Here is a 21,435-nt window from a genome sequence, read left to right as displayed (position 1 = left end):
CAAGTTTTAGGACGAGACTAGGTAAAAGAAGTAATCCCTTTTACCGTAAAGCCATAAAACATATGTCTTCTGCCATGGTATCAAATATGAAAATAAAGCAATAAATAGACTAATTGAAGCCACAGTTTTTTTTTTTTTTTTTTTGGTGAAGCCAGAGGTTGACTTGTTAAAGCAGGGAGTCAACTTGTCAAAGCAAGAGGTTGTACTAACTGTGTCAGAAGATTCAAAGTGCAAGGATGTGGATCCAAGTAAGGTATGGCTTGAATACTGGTGTATGTATCAAAGGGGAAGAAGACTGTGAAGGAGATAGGAAGATGATGGAGTGATCTGGGTTTGAACTTTGAAGGCGAGAATCGAATGGGTGCAATAGGGGTGAAGATCAATTGGGATGCAGCAATGAACCAGATTATTCATGGCAGAGAGTTCATTGACTGTTGGTGCAAACAGATGAGACTAGGGGTCTGCTGTTTGGCTGAGACTGGATGCTGGTGTGAAACAGGGCTGTGATGAAACAGGTGCAATGAGATTCAAAGAGGCTTCAACTAGTCTGGGTTCAAGTCGCGAGGTGAGATCGACTGGTGTGGGAATGATGCTGGTTCGAGATAGATCGGGGACAATGGTTGAGGAGTATAGCAGCAAGGTCAAAAGACAAAATGCCAAGGTTCGAAGCTGTTTAATGACCTTGCTGTCATACCATGTTAATTAACATTGCTTAGGAGGAAGAGAACAAAACTCTCATAGCTGCTCTCATGTTGCTTAGAAGAAAGTTGGACAATATTGACTTACCCTAATTTGGGTGAGACCATGTCTATTTATAATCAATATAAGATACATAGGAAAAATGAATTAAATAATTACACAATCAAATCCTAAAATTCATATCCCTAAATAACCGTAGTTTATAGAAATCATGGGATCTCCTAAATATACAATATTCTGTATTCCAACACTCCCCCTCAAGCTGGATCAAAGATGTCAACCAAACCCAGCTTGTTAATGGAAGATCGAAGTAGGGATGGTCCGACAGATTTGGTGAAGATGTCGGCAGTTTGATCAGAAGATGGAACAAACGAGGGAGATACAATGCCAGCTCGAACCTTTTCCCGGATGAAATGAATATCAATTTCAATATGCTTAGTACGCTCATGAAGCACAGAGTCAGAGGCAAGTAAGATGGCAGACTTATTGTCACGAAATAGCTTGGAGGAATTATTCTCCTCAAAGCGTAACTCAGTAAGAATGGACCAAAGCCATAGTAATTCACATGTCCCATGAGCCATGGCTTGGTACCCAGTTTCAGCAGATGATTGAGAAACAACTGCTTGGTTTTTGCTTTTCCATGATAGAAGATAAGTACCAAGGAAAGTGCAATACCCCAGAAGTAGAACGTCTGTCAGTCAATGAACCTACATAGTCTGCATAAGTAAAACAGGACAATCCTGTCTGAATCCCACCATTGAAGAATAAATCCAAACCTAGACATGACTTGAGATATCCTAAGATGTGGTGAATAGCATCAACGTGAGCAGTACGAGGTGAATGCATAAACTAACTAACCACACTTACAGCAAATGTCAAATATGGTCGTGTATTAGTCAAATAGATCAAACGTCCTACCAATCTCTGGTAGCGAGATGGATCAGAAAGCAACTCACCTGACTTTGTCAAAAGTTTCAGATTTGGATCCATAGGAGTAGATGCAGGCTTGCACTCTATCATACCGGTGTCCCGAAGAAGATCCAAAGTATACTTCCGTTGGGACAATGGTATCCCACTGTGAGAACGAGCTACTTCAATCCCCAAGAAATATTTGAGAGGACCCAAGTCCTTGATGTCAAATACTTGACTAAGCTCTTGTTTTACCTTAGCAATACCAATGGAGTCATCTCCTGTGAGGATGATATCATCCACATAGGCCAACAAAATGATACATTGACCATTGGGCTGATGACGAATGAAGCATGTATGGTCGGAGTGACACTCAATAAAATCTATGGATAGGATAACAGAGCTGAAACGGTGGAACCATGCACGAGGAGATTGCTTCAAGCCATAGAGAGACTTACGCAGACGACAGACCTTGCCAGCATACTCCTCCTTAGCCTGAAACTCAGGTGGAGGATCTATGTAGATCATCTCAAGTAAGTCCCCATGTAGAAAAGCATTCTTGACATCAAGTTGATGAAGGGGCCAAGAAGAAGAAGCAACCAAGGAAATAAGCAAACGAATAGTGGTCAATTTAGCAACCGGTGCAAACGTAGCCCCAAAATCCTTGCCAGGAACCTGAGTAAAGCTCTTAGCAACAAGACGAGCTTTATATCGGTCCATTATACCATCAACCAAGTATTTGACAATAAAAACCCACTTGCACCCAACAGTCGTCTCATCAGAAGGTAAAGAGACAAGATCCCAAGTGTGATTATGCTCCAAAGCAGCCATTTTAGTTTGTAGAGCTGCAACCCACTGGGGATTTTGGAGAGCCTTAAACACAGACCGCAGGATAGAGACCGACTTAAGCTTTGCCAAGAAAAGTAAGAAAAGACAAATGAGAAGCTAAAAGGGCATCATAACATAAAAACTAGAAAATAGGGTGATTAGTACTATTAAACCAACCAAACCAATTAGGGGGACGGTATTCATGGGTTAGATAACGGGAAGGAGCTAGGGAGTGAATAGTAGAGGGAGTACCTAGGCTTGAGGGTGAAGAAGATGCTGGAGGGGGTTGAGCACGAGGGTGACGAGAGTATGTTTGTAATGGCGGAGGACTGGCAGGTGCAGATACAGACGATGAAGAAGGAGCAAATGAATCAATGATAGGAACAAGGCGAGCACTCAGGGACACATCAGGAAGTGGTGCACTCGAGGTAGAATCCTGAAACACAGGGTTAGAACAAAAAAATGGCATGTCTTCGCAAAATGTGACATCCATAGAATGATAAAAACGACGAGACAACGGATCATAGCACCTATAGCCTTTACAGAGAGCTGAATAGCCCAAGAAGATGTATTTAAGAGACTTGTTATCTAACTTGGTTCGAGTAGGACTACGATCCTGAACAAAACAAGTACAACCTAACACACGAGGCACAAGAGGAAATAACACAGTATCTAAACGAAGTAATTGAAAAGGGGCCAACCTGTGAAGAATCCGACTAGGTGTCTGATTAATGAGGTTAACCGTAGTAAGCACAGCCATATGCCCGTAGGATATAGGAACATTCATCCCACAAAGAAGACACCAGACAACAGACATAATATGACAGTTTTTATGTTCGACAATCCCATTTTGTTCAGGGGTATAAGTACAAGTGAGTTGCTGCAAAATTCTTTGTTGATTAAGTTGGGAGCGAAATGCATCAGATATGTACTCCCCTCTATTATCAGAACGAATATTGCGTACAACGGTGTGGAATTGGGTGTTGACCATTTGTAGAAATTGAATAAAAAGTGGAAACACATCAAACTTCTTTTTAAGCAAATAAACCCAAGTACACCTAGAATGGTCATCTATGAAAGTCACATAATAGCGATGCCCAAAAAAAGCCAAAAGAGGAGAAGGGTCCCAAATATCAAAGTGAATAAGGCCAAACATACAGTAGGTGTGATACATGCAAAGAATATAAGAAGTACGAGTATGTTTAGACAGTTCACAAACAACACAATGAAATTGATGATCCTTGCAAGCTTTATTAAGTGACAGAAAAAGTAAACATAAATAATTAAAGTTTGCATGTCCTAAACGAGCATGCCACAAGGCTTAAGTCTAAAAAGAAAACACATAGGAAGACGACTCAGGTAACATAGTTGCTTGCAGGCCAAAGGTGGTAGGATGGAAAGGTGTTGGGGTCTCCAAAGTAATATAGCCCGTCGCGCTCAAATCCCCTACCAAAAATCTTTTTCGAAGTCAAGTCTTGTAATAAGCAATGAGTAGGTAAGAAAATAACAGTACAATGAAGGTTTTTAGCAAGGCGACTAATAGAGAGAAGATTATAAACAAAATGGGGCACATGTAAGACAAAAGTAAGTGTAATATCAGACGACAATGACACATCACCCTTATGTTGGACATGTGAAATAGACCCATCAGCAAGACATACAGTCTGAGCGGTAGTAGAGACAGGAGATGATAAACAAGAAAACTCACCGGTCATATGATGATTGGTCTCAGAATCCAATACCCAAGTAGGTGCAATGCGAACATGAAAGGTTGTAGCAGTACCTGTAGCGTGTGTGGCAGTGGAAGGGACACTTGGAGACATGATAGTGAATGAACCAAGTTGCTCTTGAAGGAAATCAATCTGAGATTGAAGCTGATGAAGATCAACAAAATGAATCGGTTGAGGAGTACTAGATGTGTCAGCAATAATAGCAGTATGGGGATGGCCTGAAGGGCGTGTCCTTGCAAAGCGTTGCTTTAACCCGGGATGAAGCTTGAAGCACCGTGCTTGGACATGACCAGCTGCGCCACAATGGTGGCAAATAACCTTGCTACTAGAAGCACGAGAACTAAACTTGGAAGCAAGAGCCATCTGATCTGAAACTGAAGATAAGGCAGGAACGAAGGAAAGAAGCGGAGTCACCGGTTGAATCAATCGACGACGACACTCCTCGTTGTCAATAGTAGCAATAGCCTCATATAAGGATGGCATAGGTGATGTGTTCAAAATCTGAAAATAAAGAGACTCAAATTCAGGTTTTAAACCTATTAGAAATTGATAGGTGTGTTGGCGAGCAAGACAAGCAGACATAATAGGAGCGGCAACAGTTGGAAAATCACTCAATGGCTCATACTGTGCTAACTCCTTCCAGCAAGACTGAAAATACCTAAAAAATTTGGCAACGGTAAAGCCCAAAGCTTCCTGAGAGGCATGAGAAATATCCTGATAGAGTTCGAAAATACTAGCATCATTGTGGGCATGTGCGTGCATTTGGGTAAGAGCACTCTACAACCGAGGAACTGTATCACAATACATGAACACGTTGTAGATGTGTTCTTCTATAGAGTTGAACAGCCAACCAAGTAAGGTGCAATTGTCAATATCCCATTGAATCCGCTTAGGATCATTAGCGGGAGGTTGTGTCACGGTTTCCAGAAGCCATCCAGATTTGCCTCTACCCCCAAGGTAAAGACGTATAGACCGGCTCTAAGCAGCAAAGTTGCGACCATTAAGCAACACACTAGTAATCCGATGAACTAGAACATGGGAGGCAAGGGAAACATCTAAACGAGGCATAATGCTTTTGGTTTGTGTAACAAAGTCAGACATTCTGAAACACCACGAACCTAAAGTAGCGGCGTCACACAAAAGAGATGCTACCGAACAAACCGGTAGCCCAAGTAATAAGGAACACACACAGGTTGCTTACTACATCAGTAACACATAACCCTAGAAACCAGCCCAGGCCACCCTAGAAGGATGCCGAACTGCACAGAACCAGGATAGAGCCTGGTCGGCTGCTGTAGGAACCTCGGCAGTGACTGGAAAAGACTGCCGAGGGAGAGAGAAAGGGTTTCGGGTGGTGTAAGGTGGTGAAAAGGGGCTGGGTAGGTGAGTCGGCTACTAGGAAAGGGAGGGGAGGCTAGCGGTGGTGATGGGTAGGTGCAGCTAGGGTTTCTTTGGCTTTGATACCAAGAAGAAAGTTGTACAATATTGGCTTACCCTAATTTGGGCAAGACCATGTCTATTTATAATCAATATAAGATACACAGGAAAAAGGAATTAAATAATTACACAATTAAATCCTAAAACTCAAATCCCTAAATAATCGTAATTTATAGAAATCACGAGATCTCCTAAATATACAATATTCTGTATTCCAACATGCTTTAATCCGAAGAATACATAATTCTAGAGAGTCAAAATAAACAATGATATATTTATCAAAAAAAAAAAAACAATGATATAAACCCTAATAAAATAGAGAAGCAAAAGACTAAAGTACCCCAAGCACTAATATAATACAAGAATTTATCGTAACAAGATTCGTGTCCAAAGGCCTTCCCTTTATACTTCTAAAGTGTTGATGATTACTCAAATTTCCTTTCAGGAATGCATTTGTAAGTATGTTTTTAGGAGACTAGAGATTTTTTGTTTACAATGCTAAATATCTTAGTTGCATGAAGCGGGGACGGGGACGGGGACAGGGATGGGAGCGGGGGGGCGGAGCGAGGGCATATAGAAGTTTCTTAGGTTGGGAGCGCCTATGGGAGCATGCACATATGAATTTATTAAATATGTAAAAATATTCTAACATTTATTTTTGCTACTTAGTTGTAATATATGTATTAAATATGAATAAATATTAGTAATTCATGTCAACTACAAATTGTCTTTATTTAGTATAAATAAATATTATATAAATAGAAACTACTAGAATAAATTGAAGTTGTTTTTCTTTTGTTTCTATGAGATTTATATGTTTGAGAGGTTTCTCTCTCAATTGGGAGTGAGTTTCTTTCTCAACGGGAGCTAGTAATACCACTCGAGTAGAAGGTTCCTGCTACTAAGCTAAATATGTTAAGGTGAAACAAGAACTTGTGCGGCCTCAATTCTCTGCAACCACTTTTTCCATGTGAAGTACATCACACTACTGTTTTACCACTTCAAACATGTTGCAGAATTTTACTGGGGGTATCCCAATTACATCATAACTTCGTGACCTGCTTTAAAGAAAAAGGCAAAGTAATATACAAGTGGCATAGGATAAGATCGTGTGTTTCAATGAATTTGTTGAAATAAATGTCTATTTTTTTCAGGTTCTGCAGTTGGATTCAAGTTGGACAGTCTTTTAAAACTTACTGATACACGTGCTTCCAACAGCAGGATGACACTGATGCACTATCTTTGCAAGGTATGGCTACCCTATTTTCTCCATCTTGTTATTGAATCAGATCTTTCTGGTAAGAAGTTGTCCATTCTAACTGTGTTAGTTACTGTATTAAGCTCCGAAAAATTTAACAATAATAGATTTTTTTTGAAACAAATATTGCAAAATTTTATAAATGTTTCTATGACTTGCTGAGAAAATGTTAAGAAAATTGATAAATATATTACCTTTTGGCTCATAACTGTTGGGTTTGAGAGGATGTCTTCATTACAATATTTTAAGGCATGTTCATGGGCTCCATTGATTCTGGAATATTGAAACAAGGGAAAGATGGTTGACACCATAACAATGCAGTGGCTTCATCTTTAGCAATTTCTAGGGTGTTTCTTTGAATTGTTCACCTTTATTTGCCTTGCATTTGATTTTTTGTTTTTTCAAAATTTTTCCCAAGCATTTCCATAGATTTCTAGAGCCTTTTTTTTTTTTTTTTTGTAACACTCTTATATTGTTTGCATTATTGAGCTGACCAAATGATGATTCACACACCAAAATTTAATTTTGCGGTGTGTACATCTGGATTAATATTGATCCAATATTTGAAACAATCTGAAATACTACAGACATTAATACGCCCTTTTTATCATGATAATAATAATAATAATAAATCTAATTTTGTCTAATAACATAACCCTATCAAAAACTTCAACTTCAAGATTCTTTTACTCCACTGCAAGGGCTGCTCAGCTTCGAAGTTGCATAGTACGGAGTTGGGACACAGACTACTGTAGACACATCATTAAACACTTTCCACATCATGGAAAGGGCATGGGATCGATATATGAAACACTAGATTCATCAACTAGCAGTATCCTAATGCTGCATTGATTTTGGCATTCCCTCTTAAGAAGAAATGCTTCCTTAGTAACTATGAGTTCTTCCTCATATCAATTAAAGCTAGGCCCTCATTGAGTGGAGTTTATGTCTGAAAAGGTGAGGGTTTGGATTTTAATTAGTGCCTGCATTTTTGTAGTATTGCAGTGTGTAAACATATATGTATTATTGATTGATTGATTGATGATTTACAAGATTGATACATTACAATTCCTATACAATCTATATATAGAAGAAAATGTGGTAGTAGGTGTAGTGGAGGTGATAGTGGGTTAGGTGAAGTGGAGTGTGTGGTGAAGTGGAGGTAGGTGAAGTGGAGTGTGTAGTGGAGTAGGTGAAGGTAAATTCTAACAGCCCCCCGCAAACTCAAGGAGGATAGAAACTAACCAACTTGAGTTTGAAGAGAGGAACAAAACAAGAAAATACATAAAAATAAAAAAGGATAGGAGACACTGTATGGTCGTGTCAGACCGTTGGTGAAGACACTGTATGGGGTGTCATAACGTTGTAGAGGACACTGTATGGTGGTGTCAGACCGATGTAGAAGACAGTTTATGGGGTCATGTCGGACCGTTGTAGAAGACAGTTTATGGGGTCATGTCGGACCATTGTAGAAGACAGTTTATGGAGTCATGTCGGACCGTTGTAGAAGACAATGTTGTGACAGTTTACGGAGTCTTGCTGGACCCTTGTAGAAACTAACCGGAATCAATGTCGGGACAGTTTACAGAGTCTTGTCGGACCCTTGTAGAAGACAGTTTATGGGGTCATGTCGGACCGTTGTAGAAGACAATGTTGTGACAGTTTACGGAGTCTTGCTGGACCCTTGTAGAAACTAACCGGAATCAATGTCGGGACAGTTTACAGAGTCTTGTCGGACCCTTGTAGAAACTAACCGGAATCTATGTCGGGACAGTTTACAGAGTCTTGTCGGACCCATAAAGGAGCTAACCGGAATCAATGTCGGGACAGTTTACAGAGTCTTGTCGGACCCATAAAGGAGCTAACCGGAATCAATGTCGGGACAGTTTATGGGGTCATGTCGGACCGTTGTAGATGCTAACCGGAATCAAATGTCGGGACAGTTTATAGGGTCATGTCGGACCGTTGTAAAAGTTGCACCCTCAAAAGGTGTGCCCAATTTTTCAAAAGGCGTGCCATCAAAAGGCGAGCCCAATTCATCAAAAGGTGTGCCGGATTCATCATGGCGAGGCACGTGAGTGCCTTGGTTGGCGCGCCCGTTTGTCGGCTGGTGGTAAGAGGCGCGCAATGCGCGTGGCTGCCTCGGCTATAAGACGAAGGCTGAGGCTGAGGCTGAGGCGGAGACAAAAAACTTGCGAGAGATATTCTGAGAGTTTCTGAGAGAGATTTCTGAGAGAGATATTCTGTAACACTCTGTTGTCTGAGAAAATGGCCTCTTCGTCCCGCCCTCTGCTTACTCTCTTTCCCGACCTCAACGAGTCCACAAGAGAGATAACTGGTGCGGTGTCCCGTGAACCTCAACCAAACAACACTGGGTTTGCTCCGTTGAATTTTCCGATGCAGTCGGTGGAGCAAAAAATGGCAGTGCAAACGGATGTGGAGGCTAATCAGTATACTTTGAAGGCATGTGTGGAAAGCATGACGGCGGTCACAAACTTGTCGAACCGGCTGCAGAGTAGGACAAATGAGGTGCAGCATTTAAATTCCCAGCTGGCTCTGCTCCAACGCATGTATAAGGATGCGCGAGCAGAGATAAGCGTGCTAAGGGCAGAAAACAAGGAGCTGAAACGGAAGGCCACCGTGATGTTCCGATTTGGAGGGCCGCCATATGCTGCAGTGGAGGAACAGGGAGTAGTGATTGTGCCCAGTGGAGTGGGAAACACGGAGGCAACACCGGCAAGGACTGCCCAAGACGGAGGCAAAAAGAAGAGACCTGCAGTAGAGTAGAGGAGAAAAATCCCACGGTGGGTGTGGTTGTTTTTTTTTTTTTTTTTTTGTGTAAAATGGTGATCGGGGTGAGGCCCGATATGAATAAAATGAGTTTGCAGTTCGTCTTCTTCCTCTTTGTTTGTCTGTTTTTTTTTTTTTTTTTAAATAAATACATAAATAAAATAAAAGAAAAGAAAAAATGTGGAGCAACGGGTGAGGTGCAAAAGGTGATGATAATGTTTTGTGAGTGGAGAATAAAGAAAAGAAAAGAAAGGGGTTGTGTAGTGTGGGTTATGATGACAAAATATTATAATAAACATATATGTGCGTTAGGTGTGCCTGGGAGAGAGATTAAAGTGCATTGGGTAGCTTTCAACATAAACAATGATCAGCCCATTGAATAAAAAAAAAAAAAAAAGGCGTTGTGTGGGTGGAGCATATAGAAAAGAAAAGAAAATAAAGGGGACCATGTGGGAGACAACGGGGAAGTGAGAGAGAGAGAAAAGGCATCGGGTTACTGTCCAAGGCATTATGAGAGAGAGAGGATGATGTAAAAATAGTAAAAAATGTGTTCCTCATAATAAAAAGAAGATCTGCCGAAGCGTGTGAAGATGGGGGGATTTGCCAGGTGGTTAATCATGGTGTTGATGCTAGACTTGTGTCTAGTGGCAAGAAAAGAGGCTTCATCGTTTCAAGCCATTTACAGGGAGAGGCGAAAAAAGCTACTGGATCGAGCACGCTGTCGATCTCAGAGATATCTTTGCCATCCACATGGAAGTTTAGGTCCTAGTTGGCATGCTTCTGTGTTAGCTGTAGCACCAGAAAATTTGATGTCGACAAAGCCATTGGGTCCGATAGGGTAACAATGTTTCTCTAAGAAGTGGTAATGTTAAAGTGGTTTTAAGCCATGTACATGAGGTTGGGGGGCTTGACAAAAACCTTCCCTTTCTAGTTTGAGAAAAAACATTTGTGGTGTTAGTTCCAGAAAAGGGAGGGGCAATGGACAGTGTAGGCTGATTGGTGGCCAGTGTACGTAAGCTTTCGGCTATGGCAATGACCCATAGCTGCATCAGCACAAACCCAGGACACAAGGTGAACACGATGCAGAGACATTGATGCTGCAAACTTAGAAAAGCTAGGACCTGAGGAGGGGGAAGAAACAATAATATGTAGTTGTATGTTTCTATAAAACTAGCTTGGCCTTCATGTACCTATGGTATGTGGAACCCTTGTTGCAGACATATTTAGCAATTAGGTAAATATCAATGTGAATATATTGCTAAATTTGAGAGAAAAAGAGCATAGTATTATTTGATCTAAATCTAACCTTTGACATTATTTGCACATAGTGGTTGCTCTTAAACTTGAAGTCAAGTCATCATACGTGGCTTGAGTTTTTACCATGGCACCAAAGCAATGCTCCTTCCTTATTTCATACATTTTTATTATCTATATTTATTCTTGTTTTGGACTAGGGGCATGATATATTTTTTTCTTATGAGATTCGTATATATAGGCTGCAAAAAGTGAAAATAACACTAGGAAAAAATAATAAAAATTGCATTGAAGAAAAATTTGAGGTATTTCACATGTAAGTGTAGTTGCTGTTAAAAAATGCTTATATTGGGACACTTATTGTTCTCGTCATAAGCTATTAGACTTTAGTTATATCAAATTATAGACAATTAATCAAATCAAACCCAACTAAGCATTGTGTCCCAATCAAGTGTGGTCAGTCACATGAATCTTCTTTTATCATTTATGTTTGTCGAAGGCTATACGATCAATTAAATTGAAATTCATGTCATTTTTTAGTACAACATTCCATTTATGGTATCATATCACTCTTTCTTTTTGTCACATCCACAGGTGGTGGTTGTACATAACCAAACCATCTTAGTTTGTTCTCTATCTACATATCTTCAGTTGGTGCTACTCTTACCATTTTACAAACGTTTTCATTTCTAATTATGTATTTCTTAGAAGTACCACACATCCATCTAAGCATTTTTATCTCAACTACACTAATTTAATGAATGTGTTGTTTCTTAGTTGCCAATCATTTTGTCCTGTATAGCATCGTTTGCTTTATAGTTGTTGCATAAATTATTATTATTTTTTTAATGTTGTTGGTATTCGTCGCATTATATGTCAGAATCACTTCTCCACTTGAGTCAACCTACTCTTATTCTATGGATCACATCATCTTCAACCTCTCCATCCTTCTTAATAATCAAACCTAAGCATAAAAAGTATTCACTCTTTGTTCTCTCTTGGTTTTCAATCGTCATTTCTTTATTATTTTTACTTGTATTGTTACTAAAGTTACATTCAACGGATTCAGTTTTAGTTCTAATAATTTTATACCTTTTTGACTTGAAGGTTTTCTTTCCATATTTTTATTTTAGTGTTAATTCTTCCCTTTGTTTCATCTACTAAAACAATATAATATGCAAACAACATACACCATGAGACATCATCGTAAATGTGTTTAATTAATTCATCCGCGACTCAGGCAAATAGATAGACTCAAAGTTGACCCTTGATTGAAAATTCACTCACTTTTCCTATAGATAATCTAATTGTAGTCACAATCTCATTATACATGTATCAAACTACCGATGATATAAAACTATAAATATTTTTCTAAAAAGATTTGTGAGATGCAACTATGCCCTTTCCCCCTTTTCTGATTTAGAAATTTATTTTTATTTCTTGGGCAAGAGAAAAAGACGTGTCATGAGTGAAGTCAAAGATAACATTGCATAGGAGAGTGGCCGCGGATTTGAGCATGGTAATCACCTTTCAATGCATCTTCATTATTTATATTTGTAGTATTTACATCTTAAGTGATGCTACACATCTCACCATCACAGTGGATGACCGCTTGCATGGTAGCCTATTATTCTATTTAAACCTTTACCATCTTGTACCCCTCACAAGTATTGGTTGGTCAATATGGTAAAATAGCATTGGTAACAACTTTACTCCACCCCCCCCCCCCCCCCCCTCCTTTTTTTTTGCCATTTTTGTTTTGATCATTGATGAATGTAAAAGTTTTATATTGATTTAGTAATAGAGGGCTGAAATTGTTTCGAAATGTGTGAAAGTATTTCCAATTGGAGTGACTTAGAGGCTTATATAAATAGAAGGGAGAATAAAAAGTTTGATATATTTGAAAAGTTAATATGAAATTATTGTTTTATTGAAATGAAGCATCGATACTTCAAAACAAGTGCCGTAGGATCGGACACGGGGACATGACGGGGACACATACTTTATTTAATTAATTTGTTTTTAGGGGACACACCAACTAGTTTTTTTTTCCCTCTCTTTTTCTTTAGTGCTTTTGATGGATGTTAGATGTTGAATGTTTATAACTTTTTTCTTAAATTTAAATACTATCGATATCATCCATAAAAATGATATAAACGATAATTGTTAATTAAAAGTGATTTATTTATTTATAAATATCGAATTAGTATTAGTTTTTGTTAATTTTGATTGTTTGTGGATGTAATATTAATCTAAATAGAAAATAAAAATATATGACCAAAAAAAAAATTTATTGCCGTATTCATGTCCCCATTTTTTTTAAATCATCATGTCCCATGCCCATGCTTCTTAGGTCGTATGTAATATCAGGTTTCCCTAGTGTTTGTTAGATGCAGATTGATGAAAAGGGGGTTTGTGGGTGGGTGGGTGGGTGAGAAAGAAGTTTGAAATTTATCGAGTTTTAGAGCAATTATAAATCACTGCTTTTTTTAAACTTTTATATCTTCCACTTGCATTATGGAGTACATTCTCTGCTTGGTTTAAACTGAATACTTTGTTCTTTCTTTTTCCTTCCTTTCCTTAACTTGAGCTTTGTTTGACATCCTTCATCACTGCCAGTGCTGGATCTTGGCTAGTAGATTATTCAAGGGAATGTATGGGGGATAAGTTAAAGTCTTAACTGGTCAATTGAGACGTGGTGTGCAACCCAGTCAAAGGAGAATTAGGTATCTGTTATTTCATGCAATTTCATCAAGCCATGTTGGCTAATTGGTTGTGGAGGTATGCCATGGATGATGGCCAGTTATGGAAAAGGGTAGTGGATTGCAAGTTTGGTCCTCCGAGGATGGACATTGAAGGAGGTTTAGGACTTGTGGTGTTGGCTTATGGAAAGGGGTTAAAAAGGGTTGGCCTGAATTTTCAAGAATTCCGCCTGTTTGGTTTTGAGTTTTTAAAAACAGTTTTTGAGTTTTCAGTCTGTATTTTTTTTTTATTTTTAGTAAATTTTTTTAATATCTTGGTTAATTTTTTTATTTTATTTTTTAGATGCATCTAATCTAGATATACTTCCAAAGTAAAATATTTGTGAAGAAATCTTTAAAAAAATTCAACAAATACAAAAAATATGAAAGTGTATTGAATTTTTGTATTTCTTTTTCTTTTTGTATCTATTTAGTGAATTTTTAGAAGACTTTTTTTTATAAAGTTTATACTTTTTTAGTGTATTTAGATTAAGTGGATCTAAAAGGTAAAAAACATTGATTAAAATATTTAAAAAATTCACTAAAAAAAAATAAAAAATAAAAAACTGATTGAAAACTCATAAACTGTTTTTGTAAATTCCAAAACCAAACAATTATCTTTGTGAGTGGCAATGGCCATAGAGTGAAATTTTGGCATGATATTGGTTTAGGGATATCCCATTGTCAATAGCTTTCTCAAATTTGTATAGCATTGCTGTTGATAAAAAAAAAAAAAAAAAGGCTCTTGTGGCGAATTATTTGCGGTCATTATTTTGGATTTTCGTGCAGTTAATGTTCACTCTGATTTGTTTAGGGTTGGGAATAAAAGACTGGACTTATTTTCTGTAGAGCAGTGTTAGGAAATCATGGGTATCTGCCAATGTGCTGTTTCCATTTGGTCAACTACCTTAGATTTTTTCCTTACCTCAAACAATTCACTAATGGATGTTTTAAGGCCAATTGGTGGTGTGTGTGTGTGTTTGAAGGCAGGTGAATCAGTAGATCATTCATTGCTCCATTGTGAGAGTGTGAGAGAGTTATGGGGTTTGCCCTTTTGCTATTCTTGGAATTCAACCAGTGATGTAGTGTATGTTGTTCGTAGATGATATTGTTCTAGTGGATAAACTAAGGAAGGAATTAAACACTAAATTAGAAATTTGGAGAAAAGTACTTGAGTCAAAATGGTTTAAAATTAATAGAAATAAAATTGAATATATGAAATGTAATTTTAGTGACATTGGAAGTAAAAATAAGAATTGAAGATTGAAAAGCGGGAAATAATAGTGAACATTTTCATTACCTAGGTTCGATTATTAATAAAGATGTTGAGGTTAGAGATGATGTGATCTCTAGAATCAAAGTAGGTTGATTCAAGTGGAGGACTAAGTTTGGCATATTATGTGATTGACTAATACCTACAAAATTGAAAGGAAAATTTTATAGAACAACTATAAGGCCATTGAAACAACATGTGCATAAAATGAGTGTGGTTGATATGAGAATGATTAGATGGTTGTGTTGTAATAAGATTAAAAAGATGGAAGTCATTTGTTTGGATTTTGTATTTTTACTTTGTTGTTCTAACTTGTAGAGGATGCCATATCCTCATTTCTTCCTTTCGATTAGTCAATAAAATTAAATTTTGTTGTTGATCCCAAAAAAAAAAAAAATAATAATAATAATAAAAAAAGATTAAAAAAGATGGAATTAGAAATGAATGTATTTGCAAAATGGTGGGAGTAGCACCAATTGAAGATAAGTTAAGAGAGAACATGCTAAGATGGTTTGGTCATGTACAATGCAACAATAAGGAAGAGTGATATGATCACCAAAATGGAATGTGGGTTGGGGGGGGGGGGGGGGGGAGACTTAAATTGACATGGGATGCGGTATTAAAAATTATTTGAATATTTCTTAATTTAATTGAGCGTATATAGCCCTTGATAGAGTGTAATGGTAAAAAATTATTCATATAGACACAAGGCTTAGTTTGGTTATGGTATTTTATTTTGATTATGTGTACTCCTTAGTGTATAGAGTAGAGCATCTGTTGGTACTTTTTGAACAATACTAATTTATAAAAGATCTTTTTTGTGATAGAAAAAACATTGTGCCTTAGTACTAGGCTTGTATTGTGCCTCAGGTCCTTGCTGCCAAGTCACCAGCCCTGTTGGGTTTTCATCAAGATCTTGTTAGTCTGGAAGCTGCATCGAAGGTTCGCATGCGCTTTCTTATTGCTGATTTGATGTGGTAGGAATTGTTTGAATTTTGTCAATTGTGACTTCTTTGCAGATACAATTGAAGTCCTTAGCAGAAGAGATGCAAGCTATTATCAAAGGATTAGAAAAGGTAACGCAGGAGCTGGTTGCATCTGAAAATGACGGCCCTGTATCTGAAGTTTTCCATAAGGTATCCCAACATGTTTTGTATGTTTCTCATTCTGCAACAGTAGATTCTTATGTGTCATTGAGTGATACAACTTCTAATTGTCCCTTTGGACAAAGATTTGAACTTCAATTTGTATTTCTTTTTTCAAATTTTGGAAGAAAGTATTAAAAGTATCACTGAAAGTATCTAATATTATAAACACGACTTCAGTCTGAATGTTGAAGTAATTACTTTTTCTATATAGAAAATCTTTTAAATATTTTGTTCGTTGAGAGGTTTTTATTTTATTTTAGTACTGTAATTGTACCCGCCCTACCTAATAGATTATTATTATTGTTATTTGTTGTTTAGACATTGAAGGAATTCATTGGTACTGCTGAGACAATGGTGGCATCTGTAACAAATTTGTATTCAGTGGTGGTAATTATCTCTACATCAAAGCATCTATGTGCCTCTCTATTTCCTCTTTAAAATCTTCTAGCATTTTCTTTGTTGGTGGACAGGGTAGAAACGCAGATGGACTAGCCCTTTATTTCGGTGAGGACCCTGCCCGTTGCCCATTTGAACAAGGTAGCATGTGATAACAAAATCATCAAATTCTTCTATGTTGAGAAGTAGATGAATGTCTTTTAGCTTGTTTAGAGAATTTTAGGAAGAGAGCACTCTCTTATTTGCGGGGGAGAGGGGGGGAAATGAAGTGTGGAATTTTTGCCATTACACACTACGAGCATCTTCAGTGGGCTCTCATAGAGCCCATTAGCGTCAGAATACTACAGTTACCTGCCATCACTTTTTGCACTTCTCTCCAATGGGCTCTTTAGTTGTGTTGCTAAGTTATCAGATTGTTAAACCCCTCGCTAACGCCAGCGGTGCACTATAGTTAGTTTTTTAATTATTTAATTTACTTCACATACACATTTATATATATTTGTGTGGACCCCACTCTTGCATAATATACATTTTAACACACACCTTAACTACACCATTGGAGCACGCACTCTAAACTAACAAACACTTGACACTTGACACACAATTGGGCCCCACTTTTATCACTTTTTTGTCATATAACACACTTTAACACTCAAATTTAGCTACACAATTGGAGATGCTCTTATGACTGAAATTAAAAACCTGCTCTTACAATAGTGCTTTTCAACATACATGGTATCTTCCTTTTCAGTGATAACAATGACTGACTGCTGTTCCAAGGCTTTGATAGAAACTATTGGGGGCAATAGAAAGTTTTTTGGGTGAATAGGGCAATAGAAAGTTGGCTTACTCTTTTGTAGAATCTGGCAATTGTCGATTTAATGCTAGAATCCTCTGAGTCTTTGTTTTTTTGACAATTGTGTAACATCCTTATTTCTAAATTCTAATCATAAGATCTTTATGGCTTATCAGAGGTCTTCTATAAACGCAGTCAGATTGCTTTGGTTTGGGGAGATTCCTGTATAAGGAAGTTATGTTGACTTGAACTTACGAACTGAAAATGTCTCCTAGACTGGACTAGTTTTTTAGAAAAGGGGCTTCAAGTTATGAAATCACATGGAAAAAATTGAGGATGATCACTTTAGACTCATTTGAAAATTTAGTTTGACTAGCTGAGGGTGTATGTTATGGTAGTTCTGTCAAAATCTACAGATAAGATGGTTTAAAAGTATCAGACCTTGTTGGTTATTGGCTTGCATACTCTTACATTTATATATGTATATATATATATATAGTGACAAGTTCATGGTACATACATATATTCTGTGGTTTATACATCTACTTTTGGACGAACACAATAGCACAGGGTAGAAACACGGATGCAATTCAAACCTATTGCATCCGCATTTCTACCCTGTTCTTTTCCCTCGATACCAAGTGAAGGATTCTTCTACTAACTCAATTCTGGAGAACAGGCTTTATTTTTGAAATATTTTGACTCTCTGGCAATGTCATTATGTCACTCGGCTTAAATACTTTGTGAAACACACATGGATTTTATTCAGCTCCTATGGGACATCCCAACTTTCACTCAATGTTGCGTTTGGATCATAGATTTGAATAAGGATTTGTGGAGAGAAAAGAAAAGAAAAGATGAGGAAGTGTGAAAAAAATTTAGCTTATATTTCATTCATATTTTCCTCGCCATTTCTTTTCCCTACACAAATTGCTACCTAAATCCGAAATCCAAATACAGCCTAAATGTTTTGCTGATACATGAAATTATCCTGATATATCTTGCTCTTAAGTTCTTGTGATTCATAAATCTTTCTTCTTTTTTTATTTTATTTTTTATGCTGCAATGCTATTACTTCCTTCTTTACGCATATTCAATGACTTAATGATCTATGCAGTTACTGTGACCCTCTTAAACTTTGTGAGGTTGTTCCGGAAAGCTCATGATGAGAACTGTAAACAGGCCGAATTGGAGAAGAAGAAAGCTCAGAAGGAGGTTGAAATGGAGAAGGCAAAGGGAATTAATCTAACAAAGAAGAGTGGAAATAGCTGACATTGTTTGCGTTAGTCCCCACCAGGGGGAGTTGTCGAGTTCTTGCATCAAAGGTCTGATGGGTCTTCAAAGACTGGCAAGGAGCGCCCCTCTATCCAGTATTTTTGTAATATGTATGCCTTTTAGGTTGTGTTTGGATCTTGGATTTGTGAAAGATTTCTGGAGGGCAAGAAAAGGGGAAGGGAAAAGTGAATGAAATAGAAGATAAAATCTTGTGACATTACTCTTCCCTTTTCTATTCCCTCCGTAAATCCTTCCAAACATAACGTTAAGGGGATTCAAGAGGCTTGCAGACCTAAAGCTAGATCTTTGAATAGTTCAGCTGCACTTGCTGGAGCGAATGCCTGCCCATCACTCGGATTATTTCAGCTGGCAGATCTATCACATGGGATATCAAATGGATGCTTGGGATCTAAATAGTAGGATGTTCTTTATATGATTTTCAGAAGAACGGTTCTGACCCTTTCTCAGTTCATATATGGAAGATCTCAGTGACATTGGATCGTTCTAATATAATAGACGCAATTTTGGCTTCCACCATTCGTTTGGCATTTCAGCAACAGAGTACTCGGGACTGTAAAGTACCACCACACAATGTATACCATGAACCATGTACAGAGCTCTAACCCTGTAGTTACATTCAAATTTGATTCTTTTCATTGTAACATAGATACATAGGTCTTGTTTTTTCCCCCCCTCAGAATATTGAGATTTTGACCGAAATTCATCACAAAATTGTTGTATAGAAGGAATAGGATAAGAAGAGAGGAAGTAGGAGAGTGGTTCTCTCATTTGTGCAATTGTAATATAATCATGCTATAAGTTGTTGCCTTAGAAAAACTGCTTTTTCTTTCATTGATTCTTCTTTTAGTTGAAGATATTCTCATTTATTTGATATAAAAGCTTGTGTTATTATCTTCTTGTACTCTTGTGCTTTTTGACGAGTCTATTTGGTAATTCTGGCTTTTTTACCAACACAATGTGCTTCATCGTTCTCTTTTTAGATATAAGCATGCTGGATTAATTTTTACATTTATGCTGATAGATTTTGCAACTCAATTTAGAAGATCTTAATCATCGTGGTTATATTTTGGAAGTAATAAAAGTTTGTTTTTGATTTCTTAATGTTTTCTAGCTTTTATATGTTGGTCAGTTATCTTGAGCACAAGTTTTCTCACAATGTGCATATTCGTGTCTTGAAAACAGAAGATGAAAACACAGCCAAACAATTGGTTGTGCTTGTTGGCAAATCCTAGGATATGCTATCTGTCTGAATTTGTTTTAAAACTTTCTTCCATTGGTGACTTTGCGTTTTTTGTGACAATGTGATTATCCATTTAAGAAATTTTTGTGTGGGACATTACAAGACAAATTATGCATGCATATGGAGCTTGACAAATGATTTCATTTGATATAAACTATTGAACAAAAATATATGGTTAAGATATGAACTACCAAAGGTATAGCCTTACTATGTGTTCTCATTCATTAATTCATATCCAAGCTATGAATTTTTATTCGGTGATTGATATTTGAACAAAATTGATAGTGTGAACTGAGAAGAATTGTGGTGTGCAAATAGAAACTCATAAGAGGAAGGAGAGTGACATATGAATGCAATCTTATAACATATTGCCAACTTCGGCATTGGCATGCAGAGATTACGGCGTTCAGCGGATATTTTGATCTGTTCAAATCGATTGAACTGAATTGAATCGATTTGTTATATTTTAGAAAGATGTGTGATGATGAGCGAATAGTTGTGGATTTATTTCTTTCAATCTGCCTAGTTTTGAACAGATGATGGGTTTGAGATTCCTTCGGCCACAACTGAACCGTCAAACCGCAAGCACCTTTAGCAATTTGTAAGACTTTGTATTTTCAATTTATTTAAATATTCTGTTTTTGTTTTCAATTGAAAAAGAGTTTAAATATTTTGTTGCGTTTTCAATTTGGAAATCCTTTTATCAAATGGCAAATGTTGATATTTGGTATTTTTTTGTGAAAAATATAAGGTTTAATTTTGTCATTTAAAAAAAAAAATTTCAAATTAAATAGTTTTTGAATTAAAAAAAAAAGTAATGAAATAGTTTTGACAATGTATGATTTTCTTATATGTATTTATTATTGGTATTTGACAATTTATTTAATAATCTTTTGATTATGTTGAGTTGGATTGTTATCCCCCCAAAAAAAAAAATGTTGACAAGTTGTAGTACGTTCAAAATTTGTGAAAGTTTAAACCGCCAAATCGATTCGCATCCATCCGCCAATCCGTTTAATCCGCATCCGCCAATTCGGCGGATGGATGCGGATTGATTTTTTCCAATCTGCCAATTCGACAGACGGATGGCGGATTGGAGGCTCCTCGACCGCAACTGAACCGCGAGCACCCCTAGTAGAGATGTAAGAAAAATCGAAAAAATCGACCAAACTGATTGAATCGGACCAAACAAGCTGTATTTGGTCTATTTTTTAATAAAAATCGGTTTGTGCAGTTTTAAATTTGATTTTTTTCAATTTTCGATTCGGTATCGGTTCAAACACCTTGTGTACCGAACTAAACCGAAACTGACCACTTTAACATATATTGTATTTATAATATATATAATATAATAATATAATGATATTAATAAGTATAATAAATTATCAACCTTAATTAATTAACCATATCATCTTTATAACCTAAGTTTGTAAACTCTTATTATATATAATCTTAACTCTAACTAATTATTCTTGAAACCTTAATATTTTTTAACTTTTTTTTGTTTTTATTTTTGTTAATCTCGGAATTGAAAAATATTTATTAAAAGGATGGATTGTAAATGTTTGAAATAGTGGACAAATAGCTAATTTAATATTTTTATATAGATCAATGATTATATTTAAAATTAACTCAAGTTT

General features: G+C 36.9%; 1 protein-coding gene across 1 annotated transcript in view; it reads left to right on the top strand.

Annotated features, from left to right (window-relative positions):
• LOC114269965 (formin-like protein 20) overlaps window positions 1–19,456 on the top strand; it is a 43,146-nt gene extending 23,690 nt beyond the window's left edge. The window contains exons 12-17 of the mRNA XM_082908141.1: window positions 6,758–6,852; window positions 15,790–15,861; window positions 15,939–16,055; window positions 16,386–16,454; window positions 16,538–16,604; window positions 18,377–19,456. Coding sequence (XP_082764267.1) covers window positions 6,758–6,852; window positions 15,790–15,861; window positions 15,939–16,055; window positions 16,386–16,454; window positions 16,538–16,604; window positions 18,377–18,531 — 575 coding nt within the window. The 3' untranslated portion in view covers window positions 18,532–19,456. The remainder of the gene's footprint in view (window positions 1–6,757; window positions 6,853–15,789; window positions 15,862–15,938; window positions 16,056–16,385; window positions 16,455–16,537; window positions 16,605–18,376) is intronic.
• The last annotated feature ends 1,979 nt before the right edge of the window (window positions 19,457–21,435 follow it).

The sequence above is a fragment of the Camellia sinensis genome, chromosome 15 (genome assembly GCF_055761805.1).
Source record: "Camellia sinensis isolate YWXY chromosome 15, ASM5576180v1, whole genome shotgun sequence".
Classification (NCBI taxonomy): Eukaryota; Viridiplantae; Streptophyta; class Magnoliopsida; order Ericales; family Theaceae; genus Camellia; species Camellia sinensis.
Note: the sequence above shows the minus strand (reverse complement) of the source record. Positions and strands in the feature narration are given on the sequence as shown.